Source organism: Rhodamnia argentea, chromosome 3 (genome assembly GCF_020921035.1).
Source record: "Rhodamnia argentea isolate NSW1041297 chromosome 3, ASM2092103v1, whole genome shotgun sequence".
Lineage (NCBI taxonomy): Eukaryota > Viridiplantae > Streptophyta > Magnoliopsida > Myrtales > Myrtaceae > Rhodamnia > Rhodamnia argentea.
In genome coordinates, this window is record NC_063152.1 from 33,810,375 (window position 1) to 33,834,369 (window position 23,995).

At 40.6% G+C, this 23,995-nt stretch overlaps 3 protein-coding genes across 4 annotated transcripts in view; 2 read left to right on the forward strand and 1 right to left on the reverse strand.

The window, feature by feature from the left end:
- The first annotated feature begins 5,373 nt into the window (after positions 1-5,373).
- Positions 5,374-8,716, forward strand: LOC115747994 (nuclear pore complex protein NUP98A-like). The gene is made up of 7 exons (XM_048275687.1): positions 5,374-5,635; positions 5,744-6,336; positions 6,475-6,562; positions 6,649-6,697; positions 6,940-7,078; positions 7,375-7,537; positions 7,966-8,716. Exons 1-7 carry the CDS (start codon positions 5,374-5,376, stop codon positions 8,589-8,591), a joined length of 1,920 nt encoding a protein of 639 aa, XP_048131644.1. The 3' UTR covers positions 8,592-8,716.
- A 4,644-nt stretch (positions 8,717-13,360) lies between these two features.
- The window catches only part of LOC115747997 (nuclear pore complex protein NUP98A-like), a 34,042-nt gene continuing 23,407 nt past the window's right edge, over positions 13,361-23,995 (forward strand). The window contains exons 1-2 of the mRNA XM_030684346.2: positions 13,361-13,459; positions 13,608-13,847. Of these exons, the coding sequence (XP_030540206.2) occupies positions 13,441-13,459; positions 13,608-13,847 (259 nt within the window). The 5' untranslated portion in view covers positions 13,361-13,440. The remainder of the gene's footprint in view (positions 13,460-13,607; positions 13,848-23,995) is intronic.
- On the reverse strand, positions 18,976-21,510 carry LOC115747974 (20 kDa chaperonin, chloroplastic-like). 2 transcript variants are annotated; one of them, XM_048276057.1, is made up of 7 exons: positions 21,365-21,417; positions 21,307-21,310; positions 20,972-21,155; positions 20,150-20,329; positions 19,851-20,006; positions 19,512-19,589; positions 18,976-19,340 (listed from the first exon to the last, which is right to left on the reverse strand). In XM_048276057.1, exons 3-7 carry the CDS (start codon positions 21,146-21,148, stop codon positions 19,167-19,169), a joined length of 765 nt encoding a protein of 254 aa, XP_048132014.1. In that variant the 5' UTR covers positions 21,149-21,155; positions 21,307-21,310; positions 21,365-21,417; the 3' UTR covers positions 18,976-19,166. The 2 variants fall into 2 exon arrangements, with proteins under 2 accessions (XP_048132014.1, XP_030540180.1); XM_030684320.2 differs by lacking the exon at positions 21,307-21,310 and having other exon boundaries at positions 20,972-21,152; positions 21,383-21,510.

Below are 23,995 nucleotides of genomic sequence, written 5' to 3' on the forward strand. Positions count from 1 at the left end.
TCAATTAATGGACTAAAATCCTTGAGAGCCGGAAAAAAAGAAAGAAAATTGTGGGTTTAATTCCTACAAAGAGCTGCAAAAATGTCTATTCCTGTAGAATTTCAACGGGGCTCGAGAGCGTCTAAGCAACAGAGCGGGGAGCGCTTATTCTTGTGTGTCCACGGCGTGGGGTTGGACTTCAATCTTCTTTCATTGACTCTCTCTCTCTCTCATTGTGAAACAAAGTCGGACGAGGTTTATGCATTCTGTAACAATTGTGCTAAGGAAGCGGGATTTGACGTTAGAGTGCTCAACTCGTATATAAGAAAAGCCAGCGAGGAAAAACATGGTGCGGTATTTTGTTGTAGTCGTCAAGGGTACAAGATGGAAAAGCACTCAGTTAAGTCAAGACCGGGAAAAAGATACGGTCATCCAGCAATGGTTAGGGTACATCTAGTTGAGTCTCGTAAGTCGGAGATAATATAAGTTGTACTCGATCATTATCGTTTAACAACTCCTTGAAGTGCTAGATTGTTTTACATCACACGGGAATATTGACTCCACAACAAAAAGAAAAATCGAGTTCCACTTTGATGCAGGGATTTGAACCAATAAATTTCAAGCGTCGGTCGTTGAAGAAGGAGGGCATGAGAACTTAAATTTGGAAGAAAAAGATGTTAGAAATCATGTTACAATGTACAAAAGGTTGGAATTGCAACAAGGAGATGGGCGAGCACTTTTTAATTATTTGTCAACCCGTGCAATTGCAAAATCTCAATTTTTATTACGTGCTTGATTTGGATGATTAACAGAGATTGCATAATGTTTTTTGGCCGTACGCACGATCGAGAGACGTATACAGATATTTTGGAGATGTAGTCACAGCCACTTATTTGGTAAAATGCCTTTTGCTCCATTTGTCGGTATCAACCACCATGGTCAGTCAGTTTTGTTTTGTTTTGTTTTGTTTTTTGGTCGAATGTCAGTCAGTTCTGTTAGGATGTGGTTTTCTTTCACATGAGACATCAAACTCTTTCATCTGGTTGTTTAAGGCATGGCTTGATTGCATGTCAGGGAATGCTCCTCAATCTATTATTACTGGCCAGCGTAAAGCAATGTAGAGTTCAATTTCCAAAGTATTTCCGTTTGCTCGTCATCGCCTTTGTTTATGTCATATAATGCAAAAATTGCCGCAAAAATCAAGGGGTCGTCTTTATTATAAGTGTATTAAGTTAGCAATAGAAAGTGCAGTTTTTTTTTTTTTGGTCATAATAAACTGTTCATTAAAACCTAACTCAAAGCAAAGGAGCCCGACAGGTGGGCTTCGAGACAAAGTAAATCCCAAAGAGCAAAAGGGGGAGAGGAAACCCAATCCAGAGGTAATACATTTTTCCTATGATTTTTAGCTATCCAATCTGCAATCTGATTAGCTTCTCTTGACACATAGGATACCCAACACTTAGGAAAATGGACTAAAATATCCTTGCATCTTCTGATTGGCACGTGAATTTCCCACGCGGTTGTGAGTGGGCATGAGAGGGCTTCCACAAGTGACTGACAGTCTATCTCTATCTGCAAGAAGTTTGCTAGATCTATGGGATGTTTGCTTTTAAGGGTTATCTTTGTAGACAGGCAGTATGTGTTCTTCATCACATTGGAATAAATGAGACACCGAACAATCGCATATTGTCTCGATCTCACAAGAACGTTCAAAATCCACAGATCATTTTAAATTTGTTTTGCAAGTATTGGGGGAAGCAAATAAAAAGATTCAGATTACGGATCTCAATCGAGCTGCAGATCACCCAATCAATTTCTATCAGAATGACACTCAAAGCATCCAAATAAAGGTTACAATCCAAGGAAAGAGACTTGGTCATCTAAGAGAAAATCGGTTCAAGAATCCAATTGAGAAACCCAAACGAAAAGCATCTACAAAGTTAGATTTATCTATTTTGCGCTAATTACACTTTGTAGTTACTTTTGTATTAAACAATAGACAATAAAGCTTAAAAAACATTTTCCCAAAATAATTCTTTTTTTTTTGTCATATACTAGTAATTCTAGTTATATATTTGTTTTCAGCTTGATAGTAGTTTGCTAAATTAATGCATCTTGATCGGAGTGAATCTAGATCGCATGGTATGGTGTTTCCAACTGTTTTCCAATAATTATGTAGAATTCTTTGGAATATATGTCTTAACGTCTACCAGTCGAATTAACGAATACAATATGCTAGGATGAGGGTATAAGGAATTTCATTAATTCTCACTGAATTGGGAATTCGAATCAAAGTTGTCAGAGCAATTCTCAAAATTTGATGTGCAATCAAGAAAGAATCGGAGTTTTCAATCGTTGCGGGTACTTGTTGTTGTTTTGTTTTCAATTAAAATACCTCACTATAAATTGACTTTTTATCCATATGAAACGATATAGGTAAGATGTCTCGTGGTCATGTGAATAGTCTCAATGAACAAAACATTGGAGCTATATTAGGTAAAATTTGTATAAAAATGGATCGGAATCGTTTTTCTTTTTACTTTAGCTTTGACTAATGTGATCCTAAGATTGGCATTGTAATGTCTTAGGTCCCTGCACATGATCATCTATGAGATTTAGATCAACATGAAAAAAATTTCTCTCTACTAATTCATCTTTCTTATTTTGATATTTTCTTTAACTTCATTTGTTTTATACATAATCGATGTCACTGGTCTTAATTTTAGGTCACCGGAGAGTCCTTTAGAGCAATTTGATTTGAGCGAAAGAAATGAAAAGCCATTTCATTGCACAATGATTTCGTCGTAAGTTACTAATGGCCAACAATTCATCTTTTAAACTAATAGATCTAGATAATGACATTGCTTTCTCTTCGGTAAGTGATATTATTTTTCTTCATATTCGAGAAAATTGAATATGTGGGCCCTTTTACGATTTTGTCTCTCAATTTTAGCTTGCAATAAGGAAACATAAAAGTAAAAAAAAGAGAGGAAAATATTGTGTCAAAAATCGAAACTGGATTTTCACAAAACAATTTTGTGGCTGACCATTGATTGTCCCGCCGTCATTCGGCCGAGGATGGTCAGCCTAGTTGCTCCGTACTTTTTATGGCACCACAAACCAAATCAGTGTTAGATAAGAAAAAAGTAAATTTGCTTTTCGAAAATATGTTATCTTATGAATGTTGAACGAAAAATCGGTATATAATGGCAAGCTTTAGATGTTTTAGAATTTTTTTTAAAAAAAGTCAAAACGCCTGCGTTGTAATAATTAAAATAAGTACTCTAAAATAAGAAGCAAATCACCCAGTGGATTGGGCGTCTCTGGGACGCAGAGTTGGCTCCCCTGAAACGCTAATGCGCCCTTCTCAATAGCGACGGAGTTCAAACCTGACGGCAACTTTTCGTTACTATAAAGACCCCCACTCCATGCACATCCTCTTCTCCCTCTCTGTTTTTCTCTGAACCCCTCTCTCTCTACACCTTCACTGCGGTTGACGACACACCAGGTGCTCTCTCTCTCTCTCTCTCTCTAGTTCCGATGAACTCGTTGCTGATGACACCCTCGCTGCCGTCCGGGCTCGCTTTGCCGTCTCGTGAATTGGGTGTGGATGAACTCGTCGTCATTCAACCGCATTCACGACAATGAAGGGTGGTAGCTAGGCGTGAAAAGCGATTACCTTTAGAGTCTCTGCTTTTTCTTTCACTGTAATTCAGCTTTGACTCTGTGTTGCTTGGTTGTTTGTACTCTTGTTTGTGTGCATCGCTGCTGTAGTCAAACCCTGAACGTGAATGATTTGTAAGCTGTCGCTCTGGGCAGTGATTCAAAGTCACTTGGTTCTGGACTCTTTGAGGCTTCGTGCCGTGGAATTCACAATGCTTCTTGATTGGTAATCGTATCTCGCTTCTGTTTCTGTTCGTGACCAGGGTTTTGGTGCCACAATTTTTCGGGAGAATCGTGAGAGATAATGTCTAATCCAACCAGCCGTAAGATCACTCTTTGACGTTCTATGTTTTTCAGATTTTCTTTCTGCACATTACCCTGCGGTGCTTTGCTGTGCGAGTAACACTCCGCGTTTTATGCATCCTCAAAGTAGAAAAAATACCACCTCGAAACCCTGGTGCTTCTCCATCATCAGCTTTTGGCGCTTCTCCATCATCCCGCCGCCTTCTTCACCTCAGAAGGCGTGGTTCTACTCAATGTCGATCAGTATTTGGAACTGCAAGCACACCGGCATTCGTTAATGATAGTGCCCCATCATTTGGAGCTACAAGCACCCCTGCCTATGGTTTAACCCCGACGGCTGCATTTGGTGCAACAAGTTGTCCCATCTTTGGGTCTGGTTCGACCATCCCTGCGTTTGGTACAACCCCAATGGCTGTGTTTGGTACAACGAGTTGTCCCATCTTTGGGTCTGGTTTGACCACCCCTGCCTTTGGTTCAACCTCGATGGCTCCATGTGCTGCAACGAGTTCTCCCCTCTCCGGGTCTACCCCTGCCTTTGGTTCGACCACCCCCGGCTTTGGTTCAACCTCGACAGCTGCATTTGGTGCGACAAGTTCTCCCCTCTTTGGTTCCGGTTCAACCACCCCTGCCTTTGGTTCAACCTCGACGGCTGCATTTGGTGCAACAAGTTCTCCCCTCTTTGGGTCTACCCCTGCCTTTGGTTCGACCACCCATGGCTTTGGTTCAACCTCGACAGCTGCATTTGGTGCAACAAGTTCTCCCCTCTTTGGTTCCGGTTCGACCACCCCTGCCTTTGGTTCGACCTCGACGGCTGCATTTGGTGCAACAAGTTCTCCCCTCTTTGGGTCTACCCCTACCTTTGGTTCGACCGCCCCTACTTTTGGTTCAACCTTGACGGCTGCATTTGGTGCGACAAGTTGTCCCATCTTTACGTCTGGTTCGACCACCCCTGCCTTTGGTTCGACCTCGACGGCTGCATTTGGTGCAACAAGTTCTCCCCTCTTTGGGCCGACCCCTGCCTTTGGTTCAACCTCGACGGCTGCATTTGGTGCGACAAGTTCTCCCCTCTTTGGGTCCGGGTTCGACCACCCCCGCTTCGGTTCGACCTCGACAGCTGCCTTTGGTGCAACAAGTTCTTCCCTCTTTGGATCCGGAGGAGCATTTGGGGCTTCCAGTAATGCAGCTTTTGGGACTTCTTGTAGCTCATCGTTAAGCTTTGGATCTTCTCCAGCTTTTGGGGCATCAGAAGCTGCATTTAGGAGCAACCGGTTTGGATCGGGATCTTATGGAGCTCATGTCGGTGAGATATTGAATTTTCCTCTTGTTCTGTGGGAAACTAAACTTTTCTATACTTACCTTTTTGGAGCATAATTGGTAGAAACCTTCTTATCAAGAGTCCCGCTCCCCATACCCTAGGTGCTAAGTTTAATGGTAACTTCCATCTTTTTCACGACTGGTAATGCGGGGTCTCGGGTAGCTACACCAACATTTGGCAGGGCTGCGTTTGGAAACTCATTTTTTGGAGATCAGCATAGGGGAAGTCGTGTAGCTCCTTTCACTCCAACCGCTGAGGCAGAGTCCGGTATGATGCCTTCCAAGCTCCAGTCAATTTGCGGTATGACTGTGCCTGTCTACAATCATAAAAGCCATGAGGAACTTAGATGGGAGGATTACCAGTGGGGGGACAAAGGTACTCGAAATGATTACATGCTACAATGGTTCTTGCTACCTGCTAAGTTCATTTTTCCCCAGAAACCTATGAAATTGCTATTGACCGGTTGCTTTGTGTCATTCTCAGCTGGACCAAATCACGCTGGTCAGACAGGCGTTTGCGTTGGCCGCCCCGGTGCATCTCCTGCCATTCCTAGGCGTACTTTTAGTCAGCCATCTCTTTTTTTTTCCGCTACAGCTTCCAATATATTTTCTTCCGCCCCAGCTTCTGCAACCACATCTAACCCAGTTGCTCCAAATCCCTCTAGTAATGCAGGGTTTTGGCCATCAACTAGCACTTCCTTTTTTGGTCCTTCTTCTTCATTAACTGTTGTTGTTAGATCACCAACTTTTGCAATTGAAGTTAGTGCACCGCCATCCATGTTTTCTTCGTCAGTCTCAGCTACACTTGGTTCATCACCATCGGTTATTAGTGCTCCCACTACTCAGTCTTCCTCGCTATTTTGGTCTACTACACCCTCAATTGCCGAGACTACTGCTTTTAGACAAACTCCTGCTTCCTTTTGCATAACTACTGCTCCATTTGGCCAAACTATCACCCCGACTTTTGGTCAAATGCACACATTTAGTACAACTTCCAGTGGCTCTGGTGGGAGCTTATTCCCAAGTACTCCATCGCCAGTTCTCTCTACTAATGCAGCGGCAATCAGTCAAACAAATGTAAGTCCTCTTAAAATCATCTTATCTATTTTCTTTGGCCCATGCATCTGGATAATCTGTCAAGTTGCCTTTGTGGTTTGCAACTCGTTTGCCAATTGTTCATCTTGTTTGACTTTATACTATTGCCAAATTCCGCAGCCCTCTTTTTCTTTGCCTTTTCAAACATCTGAAGCTGCTGAGACTTCTGGTGTTTGTTCCCTTGGTGACTTAGGACAGACACGAGCAGGTAGCTATTAAACCCCGCATCTTTCTTACCTTGTATTTTTAGCATGGTGCTAATTTTATATAAATTCTGCTTGGTAGCTGCCACAGGAGGCTTTGGCTTACAAAATGATTTTGGGCAGAGACATTGTGGACAATTGTATGTGTTTCTCATCTTTTGCCTAGAGCATGTGTCCACTTTATGTAATACTTCTATGGCAAATTGTCTTCTGGTCAATTTCTATTACATAAGTCCCTTCCGAACTTCTACGTGGGCTAACTTGTATTGACTCTCACTGGTGGTGGATTCCATGTATTTGACTGCCTATAAAGCTGCAGGAAAATTTTAGAAAAACCTTTTAGAGGCGTTAACTGTTTTCCCATCGAGCTCCCCTCTTGCAGGTCTATTAATGGGAGTTCTTCAGTTGTTCAACCAGCACTGGTCACAAATGCTTCTGGAACCCTCCCTGCCGGAGAGCAGTTGTCCCTAGGCTGCACTGAAACTGGTTCCTCGGTCCAATATGGAACTTCTAGCATGCCTGTAGGACCGCCTGTCCAATTCTTCATATGATGTCATTGCTTTCCCTTGTTGCAAACTAAAGACAATTTGCTTTTTCCAAGGGGAATCTTTCAGATACAAATTACAATTCTCATGCAGTGGTTTTTATAGTTCTTCATCAGTCTTTCTGCTAAGGCTGTTTTTTATTTTTTTTATTTTTTATTTATTTTGGAAAAGCTTTTGATATTTGTAACTTCTTTTAGGTTATGGATAAACCATCTCCTGCATCTGAATTGTCAAATATCAATAAAAACCCTCTTACTTGATTGCTGTAACAGGTTCCATTTTCCTGTGATGGAGACAATACTCCTAGCAAACCAGAGGCTGAAAGTCACGTCATTCCTAGGGGGAACCCAAGATCTCTAGTTATTGGTCCTGAATATCGGCCTGCAAGAGAACAGGAGCCATCTCCATTGAAGAAAACTTCTCCATGCGCAAATGGTAATTTCCTATGCCATCGTTGGTCATTTTATGCATATTTTTACTTAAAAAGAAGCCTGGGCAAGAAGAGCTATGCTGCAACTGTTGTTGTTGCTCTATTGTTCTAAGTTGGAATACTGTTGGAAAGTTGTTCTGTTGCTTTGGATCACGAGAACATCCGTCTGCATCCATTCTGTGCAAGTCTTTATTATTTTTGTTTCTAAGCTTACCTTTTCACATGAAGCTTCCAAGCATGGATAAATTTCTAGTTTTCAATAGAACTTCTCACATTCTATGTTGGTTTTCTCAGGATTACTTTCAGTTACATACATTATACGGTTCTGTGCCAGTGAGAATGCTCGAAAGAGAAATGAACAATGTTTAATCGATATAGTCGAAATTTGCTGTAATACTTTTTATGGAATGAATGGGGCTTTGCTATGCTGCAGATGGTGTTTCCAAAGATGATCCTTTAGAGGAGCAAACCAACTTTGTCAAGGCCAGCCAGAGAATGAAGGGAGTTCATGATGATTGCTCTCTTCAGAATGATGAGGAATATGTGATTATTAAAGGAGCTGGTGAGTCTTCAATTGGTTATGATTGTGGTGCTGGCATTGAGGCACTCATGCCGAAGCTCTGTCAGCCCGACTACTACACAGAACCACACGCCAAAGAAATAGCAGCCAAGGAAAGGGCTGAGCCAGGATTTTGCTGTCGAATCAAGGATTTTGTGATTGGACGACTTGATTATGGTCACATTAAATTTGTAGGGGAGACCGATGTGCGAAGGCTTGATCTTGATTCCCTTGTTCGCTTCAACAATCGTGAAGTGATTCTGTACGCAGATGAGAGCAAGAAACCGCCTATAGGGCAAGGGCTCAATAAGCCGGCTGAGGTGACTCTTCTTAATATGAAATGCATTGATAAGAAGACTGGAAAGCAGTACGTCGAGGGGCCCAAAGTTGAGAAGTACAAGGAGATGCTCAAGAAGGCGGCTGAGGAACAAGGCGGGGAGTTTATGTCCTATGACCCCATCAAAGGAGAGTGGAAGTTCAAGGTTTGCCATTTCAGTTGATATGATCTGACGGAAGAACAAGACTAGGATTCTTTTGATGCAGTTATTTGTTCGCTGAAGTTCAAGGTCCAGAAGGAAAAACCTTTTGGTTTCAGTTGCTGGGTTCTGTTTTATGCAGTTACAACGGGCATATCTTTTTCCTTTCTTTTTCCAATTAATTTTGTAGCTTCAAGATACATGTTTTCGAGTTTTTGGTAGTTTTTCTGATATAAGTTCTCTCGAATGGATTTTGTTTCATTGCCAACGTATGTCATACTGGATTTTCCAATCAATATAATTCTGGGGCAATGCATCAGAAATATAATCGTCAAACCTGCTTGAATTGGTTCTGATGACTTTAATAGAGAAAGTGTATATCCTGGGAACTTCGTTTGAAGAAGTTGAAATAAAGATTCATTGGACTAGAGAAGCCAATAATTCTGAAAACTCGATTTGCAGGAAAGTAACATGACTTGACTAATTCGCTTACTTCAACAATAGAGTTGCCACTAAGGCTTGGGATGGATGTATAATTGATTGCCTACTGGGCAAGAAAAGTACATATAACTCTGATTAATGCTTTCTGTCTTCCAGTTTCCCGCTCCTTGTGATTTCTTTTGCCGAGAAACGATCTCTGTTCTTCCTGTTATGCTACCAGAAACAGTTTTTGTACCTTCCAAAAGTTACCGCAAGCTACTCAGCTTGTTCCCCTATCAGATATCAAGAATTTCATATAGTAATGAGCTTTGACAACACAAAAGTACTGAGGTTAAGGCCTGCTGGTGACTGAATTTAACTTTGCTCGGGTACCCAACCAACACCAGAACGCCAACCCATCTTCAAAAGAGACATTTAAGGATCGAATGGGCGATCGCCATGGCCTGCACGTATTGGATTCATCAGATCACAACAGAACTTGACCTCCACAGATCTCACTGTTGATAATTCCAACTTTCCTTTTTACCTTCATCTATTCCTGGCATGAGAAAACCAAAGGGTCAGAACCAAACGGGAATAAGGTACAGGGACTTAGCCATGGCCTGAACGTATTGGATTCATCAGATCACAACAGAACTTGACCTCCACGGATCTCACTGTTGATAATTCCAACTTTCCTTTTTACCTTCATCTATTCCTGGCATGAGAAAACCAAAGGGTCAGAACCAAACGAGCTCAGTGCTTCCTCCTTTCTAGAGATGCTCGCGCTGAACACTGTGACTTTCAGTCCAAAGGCCTTCCCAAACTTAACTGCCTTGTGACCGAGCCGGCCGAGTCCAATCACGCCGAGAAACTTAACGGGTTGGTTCATCTTGCGACGCCTCAATGGAGTGTATACTGTGATGCCAGCCCAGAGCAATGGTGCTACTAAATCTTCTGATGTTCAAATATGAATTGTCAGCCTAGAACCAAGACAATACGTTCTTAAGGCCAAAAGAACACCAGAAATGTCAAAATTTATGTATGACGCTTACTTTAGTGCCAAAGTTTTTTTTTCAGCTCACTTAGGCGCGAATAATAACCATTATGTTTCTCTATTTCAATTCCAAACTTGTTTATGGAATTCCAGAAACAGGTTTAGAGCATAAATCCATTTGATAACTTTTTTCTATTTTTGGAACAAATTTTTTTACAGAAATAGGTTTGAAACAAAAATAAGAAGTTAAAATTTTCAGCTTTTCTATTTCTGGAATAAAAATGAGAAATAAGAATTTTTCTCATCACTCACTTCCTCTTTTTTGCGTCTCTGCCGCCGTCCGCCGGTCGTTTGTTGGTCAGCCAATATCCCGCCATCCACCGATAGTCGATCCACCAGTTGCCGGTCCACCTGTCGCCTGCCTGTCCGCAGGTAGCCCACCGTTCGCTAGTCGACCGTCCGCCAATACACCAATAGCCCACCATTCGTTGGCAATATTATAAATTTTAGGGTTAATACCACGGAAAAATCCAAGCTGGTACATATGTGACAAATTTACCCCAAAGTATTTTTTTACCACAAAAAATCCTAAACTGGTATACTTGTGACAAATTTACTCTAAACTGGTATAGTTGTGACAAATTTACCCTCCGTTAGTTTTCGTTAAATCTAACCGTCAAATTGCTGAATTGGACAACACGTGACAGTTCATGAATGTGTCGGTTTAGGATTTTTACCCTATGTTTGTCACATGTATATCAATTTGAATTTTTTCGTGATATTAACCCGGTTTAACAGAGGATAGATTTGTCAAATGTGTACCAATTTGAGATTTTTCGTGGTAAAAATAATTAGCTTTGGGTAAATTTATCACATATGTACTAGTTTAAAGTTTTTGGTGGTTTAAAAAAAAAATTTGGGTAAATTTGTCACGGGGATACCAGTTTGGGATTTTTTGTGGTAAAACTGTCATAGGTGTACTAGTTTGGGATTTTTTGTGGTATTAATCCTAAATTTTATATAATTATCAAACGAATTTCTATTTCGAGAATAAAAATTTTTAATCGTTATCAAACACGTTTATCTGCTCAGAAACTCGTCCAAAAATTGATTTCAGAAATAGAATGATTATCAGCCCGAAATTACCAACTTTGATACGTTTGGTCAAAAATCCTACGTGGTATTTTTTTTTATTTGTAACTTAAGCCTACGTGGCTCGCCGGAGAATCCAGTCAGCCAAATAAACAGAGTAAAAGCTAAAAAAATATTAAAATATTAAAAATAAAAAATAAACTGCAAAACTAAAAAAAATAAAGTTAAAAAAGAAAAGAACAGAAAATGAGGGGCTTGCATATCGTAGGCGAGGGCCACCGCTAGTGGGGGTCGGCTGCCACTAGTTGGGGATTGATGAACTCGGCCGGCCATCCCCCAATCTCACCGCTGCCTCACCTATAAGCCCAATTTTTTTTGAACTTTTTTTAATTTTTTAGCTTATTTTTAAATTTATATTTTTTTTATTTTAACTTATTTTTAAGTTTAGAAGTTCACGTGGACTGGATGTTTTTTTAAAAATTTACCATGTGGATCATTTTATTTGAAAAAGATTGCCAAAAAGCATTTATCTTTTCTTTGATAGCAACTATCTTTCTTTCATTTTCTTTATGGAAAGTGAATGATCAAATCAATTCCACTTTTCACTTTGTCAAGACTGGCTTGGTCTTTAGTATACCACAGTACAAGATGGACGTAGTATTAAAAATTTAGTAATAAATGTCACATAATCAGTTTGGTCGGAATTTCTCCTATTTGACATTTAAGTGATTATTTTTTGTTCGATCACTTAAGTGCCACAAATTTAAAATATTGATCATTTAAGTGCACCGGTGATTTGTCTTGCCGAAAATCCGACATGGCATTGTCGAAACAATTTTTTTTTAATTTCTTAATTTTTTGGAATTTTTTAATATTTCTTTCAATTTTGAAATTTTTATTTTTATTTTTTATTTTTTTCCTTGGCTGACAAGGGTCACCAGCGACACTCGCCAGCCATCAAACCCTCACTGGCGGTGGGCGAGGGCCTTCACTTCCCCGCCGGCATTGGTGGGGCAGCCCTCACCCTTGCCCACGGCAGGCGAGGTCGCCATGACCTTCGCCCGGGGTCGTCGCAGCCCCGCCAGTTGAGGGTGAGGGTTTTGTGACAAACAAGGGTCGTTGGTGACTCTCACCGGCCAAGGGAAAAAAACAAACGAAAAGGAAAAATTTTAAAATAAATAAAAATATCCACTTGTCACTGAAAAATTCAATAAAAAATCCACATGGGATGATTTGGTGGAAATGACACTCAAATGATCGATTTTATTCCAATGTGGCACTTATAAAAAAAGTTATAACATTCAAGTGAGCGCCATATGAAAATTATAAACTCAAGTGATCGATTTTACTACGATGTGGCACTTAAGTTAGCCAAAAAAAGGTTACGGCACTTAAGCGAGCGACGCACGAAAGTTACAGCACTTCTAATGTTCTTCTACCCGAACTAATTTGTATTAGGTGAACCAAAAGAGTTTTTGAATATTTGATGTTGTTTATTATAATCAATTTGGATTATGTAAACTTAAAAACTTTCAACTTTCGGAAAGTGTGAGAGAATTCTTAAATCTTTTGATTATCTGATTTAACTTTGAAAATATGATTTTAACTCTTGATTAGGAATGGACAAAAATATTCCTACTTTCAGTAGAACGGGTTTTAATAGAAGAAAATCAATGTTAGACAAGCAAAATGGTGATTTTGCTTTTCAAAGAGCACATCACGTGTTGTGTGGGGCGTTCCAGGGACGCCAAGTTGGCTCCCCTGAAACGCTACGCGCCCTTCCCAATGGCGACGGAGTTCAAACCTGACGCCAACTTCTCTCGTCACTATAAAGACTCCCATTCCATGCGCATCCTCTTCTCCCTCTCTGTTTCTCTCTACACCTTCACTGAGATCGACGACTCACCAGGTGCTTTCTCTTGCTCACTCTCTCTCTAGTTTCGATGAACTTGTCGGCCGATGACACCCTCACTGCCGTTCGGGCTCGCCTTGCGGTATCGTGAATCGGTGTGAATGAACTCGTCGTTATTAATCACAGTCACGACAACGTAGGATGGAAGTGAGGCGTGAAGGGTGATTACCTTAAGAGTCTCTCTGCTTTTTCTTTCGCTGTAATTCCACTTTGACCTGGTGTTGCCTGGTGTTTGTAATTTCGTTTGTGTGCATTGCTGCTGTAGTTAAATACTGAACGTGAACGAGTTGTAAGCTGTTGCTCTGGACAGTGGTTCAAAGTTACTTGGTTCGGCTCTTCATGGTGTCGTGCCATGTAATTCCACACTGATTGGTAATCGTATATCTCGCTTCTATTCCTGTGCGTGACCAGGGTTTTGGTGCAGGAATTTTTCTGGAGAATTGTGAGCGATAATGTCTGTTCCAACCAGCCGTAAGCATTCGATCACTCTTTGAAGTTCCAAGCTTTTTAGATTTTCTTTCTGCACATTTCTCTGGGTGCCTTGCTGTACAAGTAACATTCCGCTTTTTTCTCGGGTCCTTCAAGTAGAAAAACTTACCACTCAAAATCTCTTTTGCAGCTTTTGGGAGGCCAACTAGTAGCGCCCCTGCGCCACAATCAGAATTCGGGCAGGCTAACAATGCAAATAACAGTCCTTTTGTGGTCACATCTTTTGGTGGTACAACACCTTTTGGTTCACCGGCAGGTGGCTCTGTATATAGGGGAACTTCAACAGGAGTTTTCGGGGGTGGTTCTACTCGAACCCCTTCGCCCTTCTCTTCCGAAGCTGCCTTTGGTGCTTTTGCATCATCAGCTGGTGGTAAGACTTCTATCATTTTTTGTTGCCTTTTTACTTGTTATGTCTCTAGGATGTTTTATGTTCAGGATGATTGTTTTCAGCTTGTGTCGCAGTGCTGGTTTAATTAGCACTTGACGACGGATGACTTGTCTATTTTCATTACTATCGGTTTCCTCCTATTTTCTGAAAACTTTTCTATACGCATTGCACTTTCCAGGCTCCGGTTCGAGCAACCCCGCCTCTGGACCTTTTGGTTTCACTCCGGCTCAAACAAGTACTTCTGGCACCAATAGTCATCCATCACAAACTGCAATTGGGAGCGACATTTTTCATTATTCTATGCCATTGGGTGCCCAAAGTCCATCATTACTCGGAACTAGCTCTAATCCAGGCTCCGGTTCGAGCAACCCCGCCTATAGACCTTCATTATTTGGAACTAGTTCTAATCTAGGCTCCGGTTCGAGCAACCCTGCCTCCGGACCTTCATTAGTTGGAACTAGTTCTAATCCAGGCTCCGGTTCGAGCAATCCCGCCTCTGGACCTTTTGGTTTCACTCCGGCTCAAACAAGTACTTTTGGCGCCACAAGTCGTCCATCACAGCCTGCAATTGGGAGCAGCCTTTTTCATTATTCTACGCCATTGGGTGCACAAAGTCCATCATTATTTGAAACTAGTTCTAATCCAGGCTCTGGTTCGAGCAACCCCGCCCCTGGGCCTTTTGGTTTCACTCCGGCTCAAACAAGTACTTACGGCACCGCAAGTCATCCATCACAGCCTGCAATTGGGAGCATCATTTTTCATTATTCTATGCCATTGGGTACACAAAGTCCATCATTATTTGGAACTAGCTCTAATCCAGGCTCTGGTTTGAGCAACCCTGCCCCTGGGCCTTTTGGTTTCACTCCGGCTCAAACAAGTACTTCTGGCACCGCAAGTCATTCTTCACAGCCTGCAGTTGGGAGCATCATTTTTCATTATTCTATGCCATCGGGTGCACGAAGTCCATCATTTTTCGGAACTAGTTCTAATCCAGGCTCTGGTTCGAGCAACCCCGCCTCTGGACCTTTTGGTTTCACTCCGGTTCAAACAAGTACTTCTGGCACCACAAGTCATCCATCACAGCCTGCAATGGGGAGCATCATTTTTCATTATTCTATGCCATTGGGTGCACAAAGCCCTTTATTTGGAACTAGTTCTAATCCAGGCTCTGGTTCGAGCAACCCCGCCTCTGGACCTTTTGGTTTCACTCCGGCTCAAACAAGTTCTTCTGGCACCACAAGTCATCCATCACAGCCTGCAATTGGGAGCAACATTTTTCATTATACTATGCCATTGGGTGCACATAGTCCATCATTATTTGGAACTAGTTCTAATCCAGGCTCTGGTTCAAGCAACCCTTTCTCCGGACCTTTGGGTTTCACCGTGGCTCAAACAAGTACTTCCGGCAGCACAAGTCATCCATCACGGCCTGCATTTGGGAGCAGCGTTTTTCATTATTCTAAGCCATTGGGCGCACAAAGTCCATCATTTTTCTAATCCAGGCTCTGGTTTGAGCAACCCCGCCTCTGGACCTTTTGGTTTCACTCCGGCTCAAACAAGTACCTCCGGCACCACAGGTCATCCATCACAGCCTGCATTTGGGAGCAGCATTTTTCATTATTCTATACCATTTGTCCACAAAGTCAATCAGTATTTAGCGCTAGTTCTACTCCAGGCTTTGGAAGTTCAAGGATGGTCATTTCAATTGATATGATCTGACGGAAGAACAAGACTAGGATTCTTTTGATGCCGTTATTTGTTCACTGAAGAGGAAGGTATCAATAGTGGTCTGGAAGGAAAAACCTTTTGGTTTCAGTTGTTGGGTTCTGTCTTAAGCAGTTACAAAGGTGCACAATGGCCGTAGAGCTGCAAGAAAATAGTTTTCCTTTGTTTTCTCAATTACTTTTGAAGCTAATATTGAAGGAACAAAACTGTGTATGCGATTCTTTGGTAGCTTTTCTGATTTAAGCTCTCTTGAATGGATTTTGTTTCATTGCCAACGTATGTCATGCGGAGTTTTTCAATCAATGTAATTGTGGATCAATGCATTGGAGGCATTTAAATATAACCGTCAAACCTGCAGAATTGGTTCTGATGACTCAAATGCAAAGACGTATTCTTATGGATTTAGTAACTTCGCCTGGAAGAAGTCAAAATAAAGATTCAGTGGACTCAAGAAGCCAATAAGAACTTGATTTCTAATCATATATAACAAATTAGCTTATTTTACAATAGTTTTCTAACTTGGTGCCCCCGAAACGCGACAGGGACTTCTCCTCGCTATAAATACTTCGACTCCATGGCCATCATCTTCTCCATCTCTGTTTCTCCCTCTGTTTCTCTCTCTACACCTTCACTGAGGTCGATGACACAGCAGGTGGTCTCTCTCTCTAGTTTCCATGAACTTGTCGCTGATGACACCCTCACTGCTGTCCGGGCTCGCTCTGCTGTATGGTGAGTTGGTGTGAATGTACTCGTAGATGTTAATGGCATCCGCGCCAATGTAGGGTGGAAGGGAGGCGTGAAAAGTGATTACTTAAGAGTCTGCTTTTTCTTTCACTGTAAGTCTGGGCTATGTCGAAAGCAACCCGACAAGAGCATGAAATGTCGTGATGAAGATCCATTGGAGAGCCCAGAGATTGAATTGTCTTCAATGGCAAGTGAAGGGTCTGGGATATCCTGAGCATTGAGCATTTACCAGTCAATTCAGCTCTTGGTCAGTAAAAAAGATTGGAGCATTTTGTTTCTGTTCTTCTGTGTTTTAATTTCTTGTTCCTTTTTGGTTCTTTAACCGCAATACATGCATTAGGTTTGGCACTGATGATATTCCCGAACATTTCAAAACTAGCCGTTACCCCACCAGTAATAGGAGATGTAAGGATTAATACATAGAATGATCTTTCTATGGGATTGACTCTCATATAAAGCAGCAGATATTTTACCCCATTGACGATACTCATCCATTGCTGTTCTTGCAAGATTGAAGAGCAACAGCTAAACCAGAATACACATGGACTTATAGGGTTTGTCTGTGTAACCTACATCCAAAGATGGCCATATATTTCATCAACAATCTCAATCCTTTGACCCGTCGATCTATTTCCACAATGCATCTGTTGGGAAAGATGAAAATCCAACTTTGGTTTGCGCCATTCCTTTCGTTGGGTGGGTTTACCAAGTCGAAGATTTACGACCCCTTCAAGAAAAGCGGGCTATCGCAAAGCCTGATTCTTGATTGGGCGTGTATCCTGAATTTTCCCTCATGCCATGGGAGATCTGGCGGTGGCTATTGTCGTTAAATTCTGAACGTCAATGAGTTGTAAAATGTCACTCTAGAGTGATTCGAAGTCACTTGGTTCGACTCTTTGTGTCGCCGTGCCGTGTAATTCACAACGCTTCTTGATTGGTGATGGTATCTCGCTTTTGTTCCTGCTTGTGACCAGGGTTTTGGTACAACACCTGTATTTTGTGGTAACTTTATTAACAGATGGTGCCTGTCCAAAAACTTTACATTTCGAGAAAATATTCGTTAGACATTATATCTATTGTAGTGCAACCATGAAATCAATTTGACAATCACAATGCGTATTACAATCAGCCCAATGCTGAATAAGCAAATCTCCGACTGAGGAAATAAATGACCACCTCTTCTAACAATCGGTGCGGATGACACTCCAACCAATTCCACTCTCATTTCTCTCTCTGCTAAGCGGCTCCCATGTATAAGCAATTAATTTTGTTCAGTTCAGCTGAGGGAATAATGAAAAAGAAACAACGGACGACCCGCTTAACAGAGGAGATTGAAACCACGTGTTCTTGAATCCTCCATCTTTGCTTTCGCCGAAACCGTTCCCCGCTACTGTAACTCCAACAAAAGCTGGCCACTCTCCAATCCAAGCTCCCTAGCCATGGACCTTCGTCCTTGTGCAGAGAATCTCGCCTCCCCCAGAAATTTGTCAATTGTTGTCCAATTCTGTCATATCCAGTGGAAGCTTCTTCTGGTGTATCCTACTGTTGCTGTTGAATCAGAGCTAAGTCCTCCTCCTCCTCTCATTTTCATTTTTGGTGTTTCTCATCCGGTCTATATCACGGACTGAGTCTTCCGTCCTTTCCTACATTTTCAGAGATCACTATTCGTATCCCTGCACCGTGAACGCTTGGTTCAGCTCTGTTTCTGATCCGAGAGTTTGAAGCATTTTCTCTAGCACCTTGATTCTACATTGCTAGCTCTGCTCTTCACCGATGATACTTCTGGAATTCAGTCATTCACTACTTGTCTCTGAGTGTCGTCAACCGAGAATCGCTAAAACAGAGCGTAAAGTTATTGCAACCTGTCACACCAGTTCTGGTAGATACAATGTTATTGCTTTATGGAAACAAGAACTGGATATTTTTACTGTACCATAAAGTTCCCTAGATCTTTCAGAAGTAGTTTCTTCCTGTAGGAGCTAAAAGAGTATCACAAGTGTTATGAGATGCTGTAACCTTTAATTTTTTTTATATTGAAGAGGGTTTCTAGCTTTCCTCTGTCAAGTCAGTTTAAATTATTTTTCCCTCCTTTTCCCTCGCTACAAGAGTCATTTTGCAAGACATGCTTTCTTTCTGCATCGCCACTCCCGGTACTAAAAGTGGTCCAAATTCTTGAAGGCTCAAAAGCGTGGTTCCGTCGGGAGATCGTAGATGTTATGACGTACTTAGGCGGGACTTGGTTCGCATGTCTGGAATTGAGGACAGTTAGAAAACCCACATCGGACAGATAGGAAGCTAGTCTTCGTGGATCATGAAAATGACATGCTGCTTGTTGGGGACGATCCTCGGGAGTAAGTGATATCCTTAAGTTAATCAGTTTTGCATTGAAGTGCTTCGTTTTTCCTAAACTGTTAAATTTCTAGTCTCTTGCAGGGAATTCGTAACTTGTGTTCAGAGCATAAAGATTCTGTCATGTACCCATCCCTAATATGAAGCGTGCTCAAGCTCACGGGTACTAGGATGGAGCTCCGATTACACCACAGGTAATTTGATTAGATAGCTGTTCAAGGTTTGCTAGATATGGTCTAGAAGCAAAAGCCATAAAAAATTTTATCACATTCATCTCCTCCCAAGACCTTAATGTAAGTAACTCAATTCACTTCGCCAAAAAACAGAAACAAGTTGATTCCCACAGGAATTGGAATCTGCAATTGCATTTCCACATATTCTATTTCACTTTGGTGGAAAATAAAAAATTAGATCCAATCCGTTTCGTAGCAAAAGTTCTCGTAACATTCATGGACAATCAGAAACTAGACCTGCAGAGAAAAACTAGGAGAGCACAGCCATTACATCATTTGCCCTCAAGACGATGTAGTCCAACCCATCAGCACCCTTGAAGTCGTTGCCTGCGTACTTGGAGTACATCACCGTGTTTCCTGCGGAGACTGACAGAGGCTTCCTGTTCCCTTCTTCGTCAAGAGGACCGGGTCCGACTGCAATCACCTGTCCGACCGTAAGCAGCACATGTTATATTAGCAAATAACAACCAACACAAAAGCATTGAAATAGCTATTGGTAAATAGGTCATGTCATCAGCATCACACACTGCACTGCATGGATGCAGGCATGGGCAAAATGCTAGTCATGCGCAGCTAAAAGAAGATCGGGACATACTGTTCCAATAGAAGGTTTTTCCTTGCTAGCTTCAGTCAATAGAAGGCCTCCAGCAGTCTTTACCTCAGCCTCAGCAACCTTCACAAAATGACAACACACTGTAAAAGACAGGATTTCAACTCTAACAGGTGACAAAAGTACGTGCCGTGTCAATAAAAACCACTTAAGCGCAGCGCATCTCACGAGCACTCGAGAGATTTCTCTTTTCCCCATAACCCAAGAATAATAGATGCCAATGGCAGTAATACTATACCAAAATGAATTGATGATACATGGCCATCAATTTAGAATTTATATGGTGATTGCAACTGAGCATTTACACCGGGTCATGTAAGAAACCTTAATTAAGACTCTCTCATTTAGGGGCTTCAGGTCCTTTATATCATCAGTCTCCAAGATACCGAGAATGTCGTCCTCCTTCAAAATAAGATTATTTGAACTATTGAATTCCAACTCGGTCCCTGCATACTTGGAATACACAACCTGGCTGCCAGTCTGCATACATAATACAACAAATCCAGGTTAGGCTCAAATAGTCTCGCCACATATTCTTGTTATCTTTCTTATTGCAATGTTAAAGTTCAACTAATTAAGAACAGCGTGAGGCTATTGGCTCAATATTTGGATCACACAATTACCTTCACACTGACATCAATTTGTGACTTTCCAATTGTCCTACCCTCTCCAACCGCGACCACTTCTCCTGCTTGAGGCTTTGTTTGAGCTGTTGTCGGAAGCAGTATACCACCCTGTGTCTTCTCCTCAGCAGTCTTGATCTTGACCAGCACTCTATCACCCAGGGGCTTCAGAGAAGTGTACTGAAACATCACAGCATGGGGTTAGTCAAGAACGGTTAAATGCATATAATCAAAGTCAAGAGAATAATGCAGCAACCTACTCCATAGAAGCAGCATTGAACTATACAACACACCTGACACCATAATCCAAGAACCACCAACCTGGACTTGCCACTACTTTTCCCACCCGCTAGGTTATAATGGTTTAGTTCTTTTAAGCGAAACTAAACAATAACATCAAGAGATATTCTCCTCAGTGCCCGACATGTTTTCGAGTTACAAATAGATGCTCAAAACAAGAACTCCATTTGTTGGCATCATCATCAGCAACTAGCACGACTGACTTCACAGCCAATTCAAAGGTCAAAACTCTGTGAATACCTACGTGGGGCAGTCATGAAAATACCACTATCAACAACACATCACTATATTCTTCGATCCAGATGAAACCCAAAACTCGAGGATTCTTAGGGAGCAAAAGTACTGGGAATCATTGCAATTTGAACTAATCATATCAGACGACCATTAAGCCACCTCAACGAACAACACAATCCTCTATTTCAAGATATAACTATTTACTACATTATCAGCAACAGAGATAAAGGCCATTCAAACAACAATCAACATAGACAAAAGAACAGGGACACAAAAACAAGAAACCACCTTAGGAGCGACAACAGTGGCAGCTCTCACAACGAGCCCTCTGAAGGACCTTTGCGTCAAAGACCCTGCTTTGAAAGGACCCACGGAAGCAAACTTCACCGTGGACGGCTTAAGCCCTTCGAAAGAGGGAACCAATCTAGCCGAGAATGTGGGTGCCGTGAGCTGACCACTCGCCATTTCTCTGCCCAATCCAAGAATCACAACAAGTCAGTCGCTTTTCAAATTAGTCAAAGACAGCTCCTCAAAGCTTGCAAGAGGGAGAAGACAAGATTACAACTTTGTGATTCAAGTAGCTTGTAAGTAACAGGATTGGCTTGGAATAAGAAAGTGGAGGAATTGCTTCAAGATAAAAACCCCCCAAAAGAAAGCAACCAACGGACTCATAGACTCGACCGCTCGAGAGAGACTAACCCGATTGCGTTCGAGGATGAGGCAAGCGACTCTGAAGCCTCTTGGCGAGAGAGAGAGAGAGAGAAGAGAGAGCGGAAGAGGAAGTGATGATAGAGAGAGAAAGGCGGATGTGCTGATTAGGGTTTGGCATTGGGGGGAAAGGTGGGGTTTAATAAAAAGAAGACAAAATGACATAATCAGCCCGTGAATTTTGATTCAATATATAACGTAATTTCTAAACTTTTAATTTGATCAATATAATTCATGAACTTTAACCTAATATGTAATGTGATTTATGAATTTCGAATTTGACCAATATGATTTCTGAACTTATAGAATATGTTCAACTTAGTTCCTAAACTTAATTTAATGGAAGAATTATATTGAACATCTTTTTATAGTTCGGTGATTAAGTTGAACATATTTCAAAAATTCAGGAATCGCATTGGTCAAATTAAAAATTGAGAAATCACATTACATATTGAATTAAAGATTAAGGATTACATTGATCAAATGAAAACTTCGGGAACTATGTTACACGTTGACTCAAAGTTTAGGACCTATTTATATCATTATCCCTAAAAAAGAAATCCTGGGAGGTGGGGAGGCGAATGAATACGATCCTTCCCAGGCTTGACTTTATTAGTGCTTGCTTGCTCGTGAGTCCTTGTCTCGGCATTTTTTTTTTGTGTCGTGCCCCGCACCGAGCTTGCCTTGTGGGCGATTGCTTTCCTTCTCTTTAACTTTTTTCTTTGTTGAAATGTAGAAAATGGTTTATAAAATAAAAAAAAGTCAATATAACCCTAGCACTCGTGATGGACAGTGTAGATTCGATTCCCCTCTTTTTTTATTATCAGGATTAAGCTTAGGTCCCCATAATTATGACTAATTAATTAAATAATGATCCCTTCTGCCCAAGTAATTTCCATGTGATGTAAATTATATATTATACTTGAAAATAATTTAAAACAATCCGTGTATGAATTTGAATCAAATTAATTTAATTGAATAATCATAAAAATGTGAATTTATCATGCATATATAAAAATATACATTTAGTATATAACGTGTTCCAATGTGTCGAAATTCCCTATATTTTTTAAAGATGACGTATTGATGTGTTGTGTCATGTCATGTCGTATTATGTATCGATGTCGGTGCTATTTAGGTTTTATTATAAAGATGATAAGAGGGACTTCTAGAATTTTCACTAGCGTTTTAGTGAGTGCCCATGCCCCCTTCCTATTTCTTCTTTCACTGTACTATCTATCTTGACACGGCTACCCGCTTACCATTAGAAATAATCCTCAGAGTGAGTTGATTCTCACCCTAAAATCTGGAATCGAATCAGGTAGAGCTTGTTCTCAATTTATGGAGCTAACAATTGATCCACCCTATTAGGTTCAAGGTGGTTCTCAAATCGGTGATTTCTTCTTCTTCTTCTTCTTCTTTTTATTTCTTCTATTCCCTACAAGTGAAATTTTACCAACATTAAAAGAGAAAGATAATTTACTAATTATGATTTTCTTCACAATAAAAGTATAAAATATTAATACTAATTATGATTTGCTTCACAATAAAAATATAAAACATAATAAATCTTGATCGGTTCATTGGTCCGGAACCATACCTAGTATTCCCGATTCAAATGGGAATCAAATCGGTCCCTTCGGAAACCATTGAAAACAAGCTGGTGTGGTTCAATTCTATCTAATTTACAATTTGGGCTGAAACCGATGCACGCTATTACTTACCATAATAACATTGAGGTGACCTCAATTTCCACCCCTACTTATGAGCGGCGCTATTTCCACTCTCATTTTGGCTAAGAAACTCCTTTGTTTTAGTTAACTTACCAAAGCACCATCCTTTCTCCCTTCAATTTATTGTTTCTCTTTTTCTCAAGCTAATCAACAAAATTATTGTTATTTCTATCATCTCTCTCGTTAATTTCGCAATACAAATACTCCATTACACTCATTAAGATATCAATTTGAAATTTCTTATTATCGTTGTGGCTAGAGAATGTTGTCAATTTCAATTTATGGTCTCATTTTTTCATTCACAAGAAATTTCTATTTATGATAGCTTATAAACAGACAATTAATTGCTTTGTTTTTTTTGCTAAATAGTGTGAGTGAAGTTATATTTCAAAGTTGAAAATTGAAAGTCAATTTTATTATTTAGCCTATCTTAATAAAAAATGGAAATGAAAAATTGGTCAAAATATGAAAAAGGTTTTTTTTTTTTTTGGTAAAAAAGGTTCATTTGTTAAAAATATGATGAAATGTCAAACATAGTATAATTTATGTCATATCTAAATATTAACAAAGAGTAAACACATAACGGAAAAAACATCAAACTTTGTTGTTCAACTTATGCTACGAAGTTCACCAAAAAAAAAAAATTATGCTATGAAAAAAGCAATTAATATTGATTGTAAATTCAATCTCATATTGCAGTCCATATAAAAATGTGAAACTCAAAAGAGACCACAAATCAACAATGTTTAACATTAGAAACACACAGATTTATTTAAAAAAAGAAAAACATCCACAAGGTCAAAACCTGCTAGATAGTTAGATTGAATTCTAAATTTTCAACTTTGAATTAAAGTTTCCCACAAACCATTTG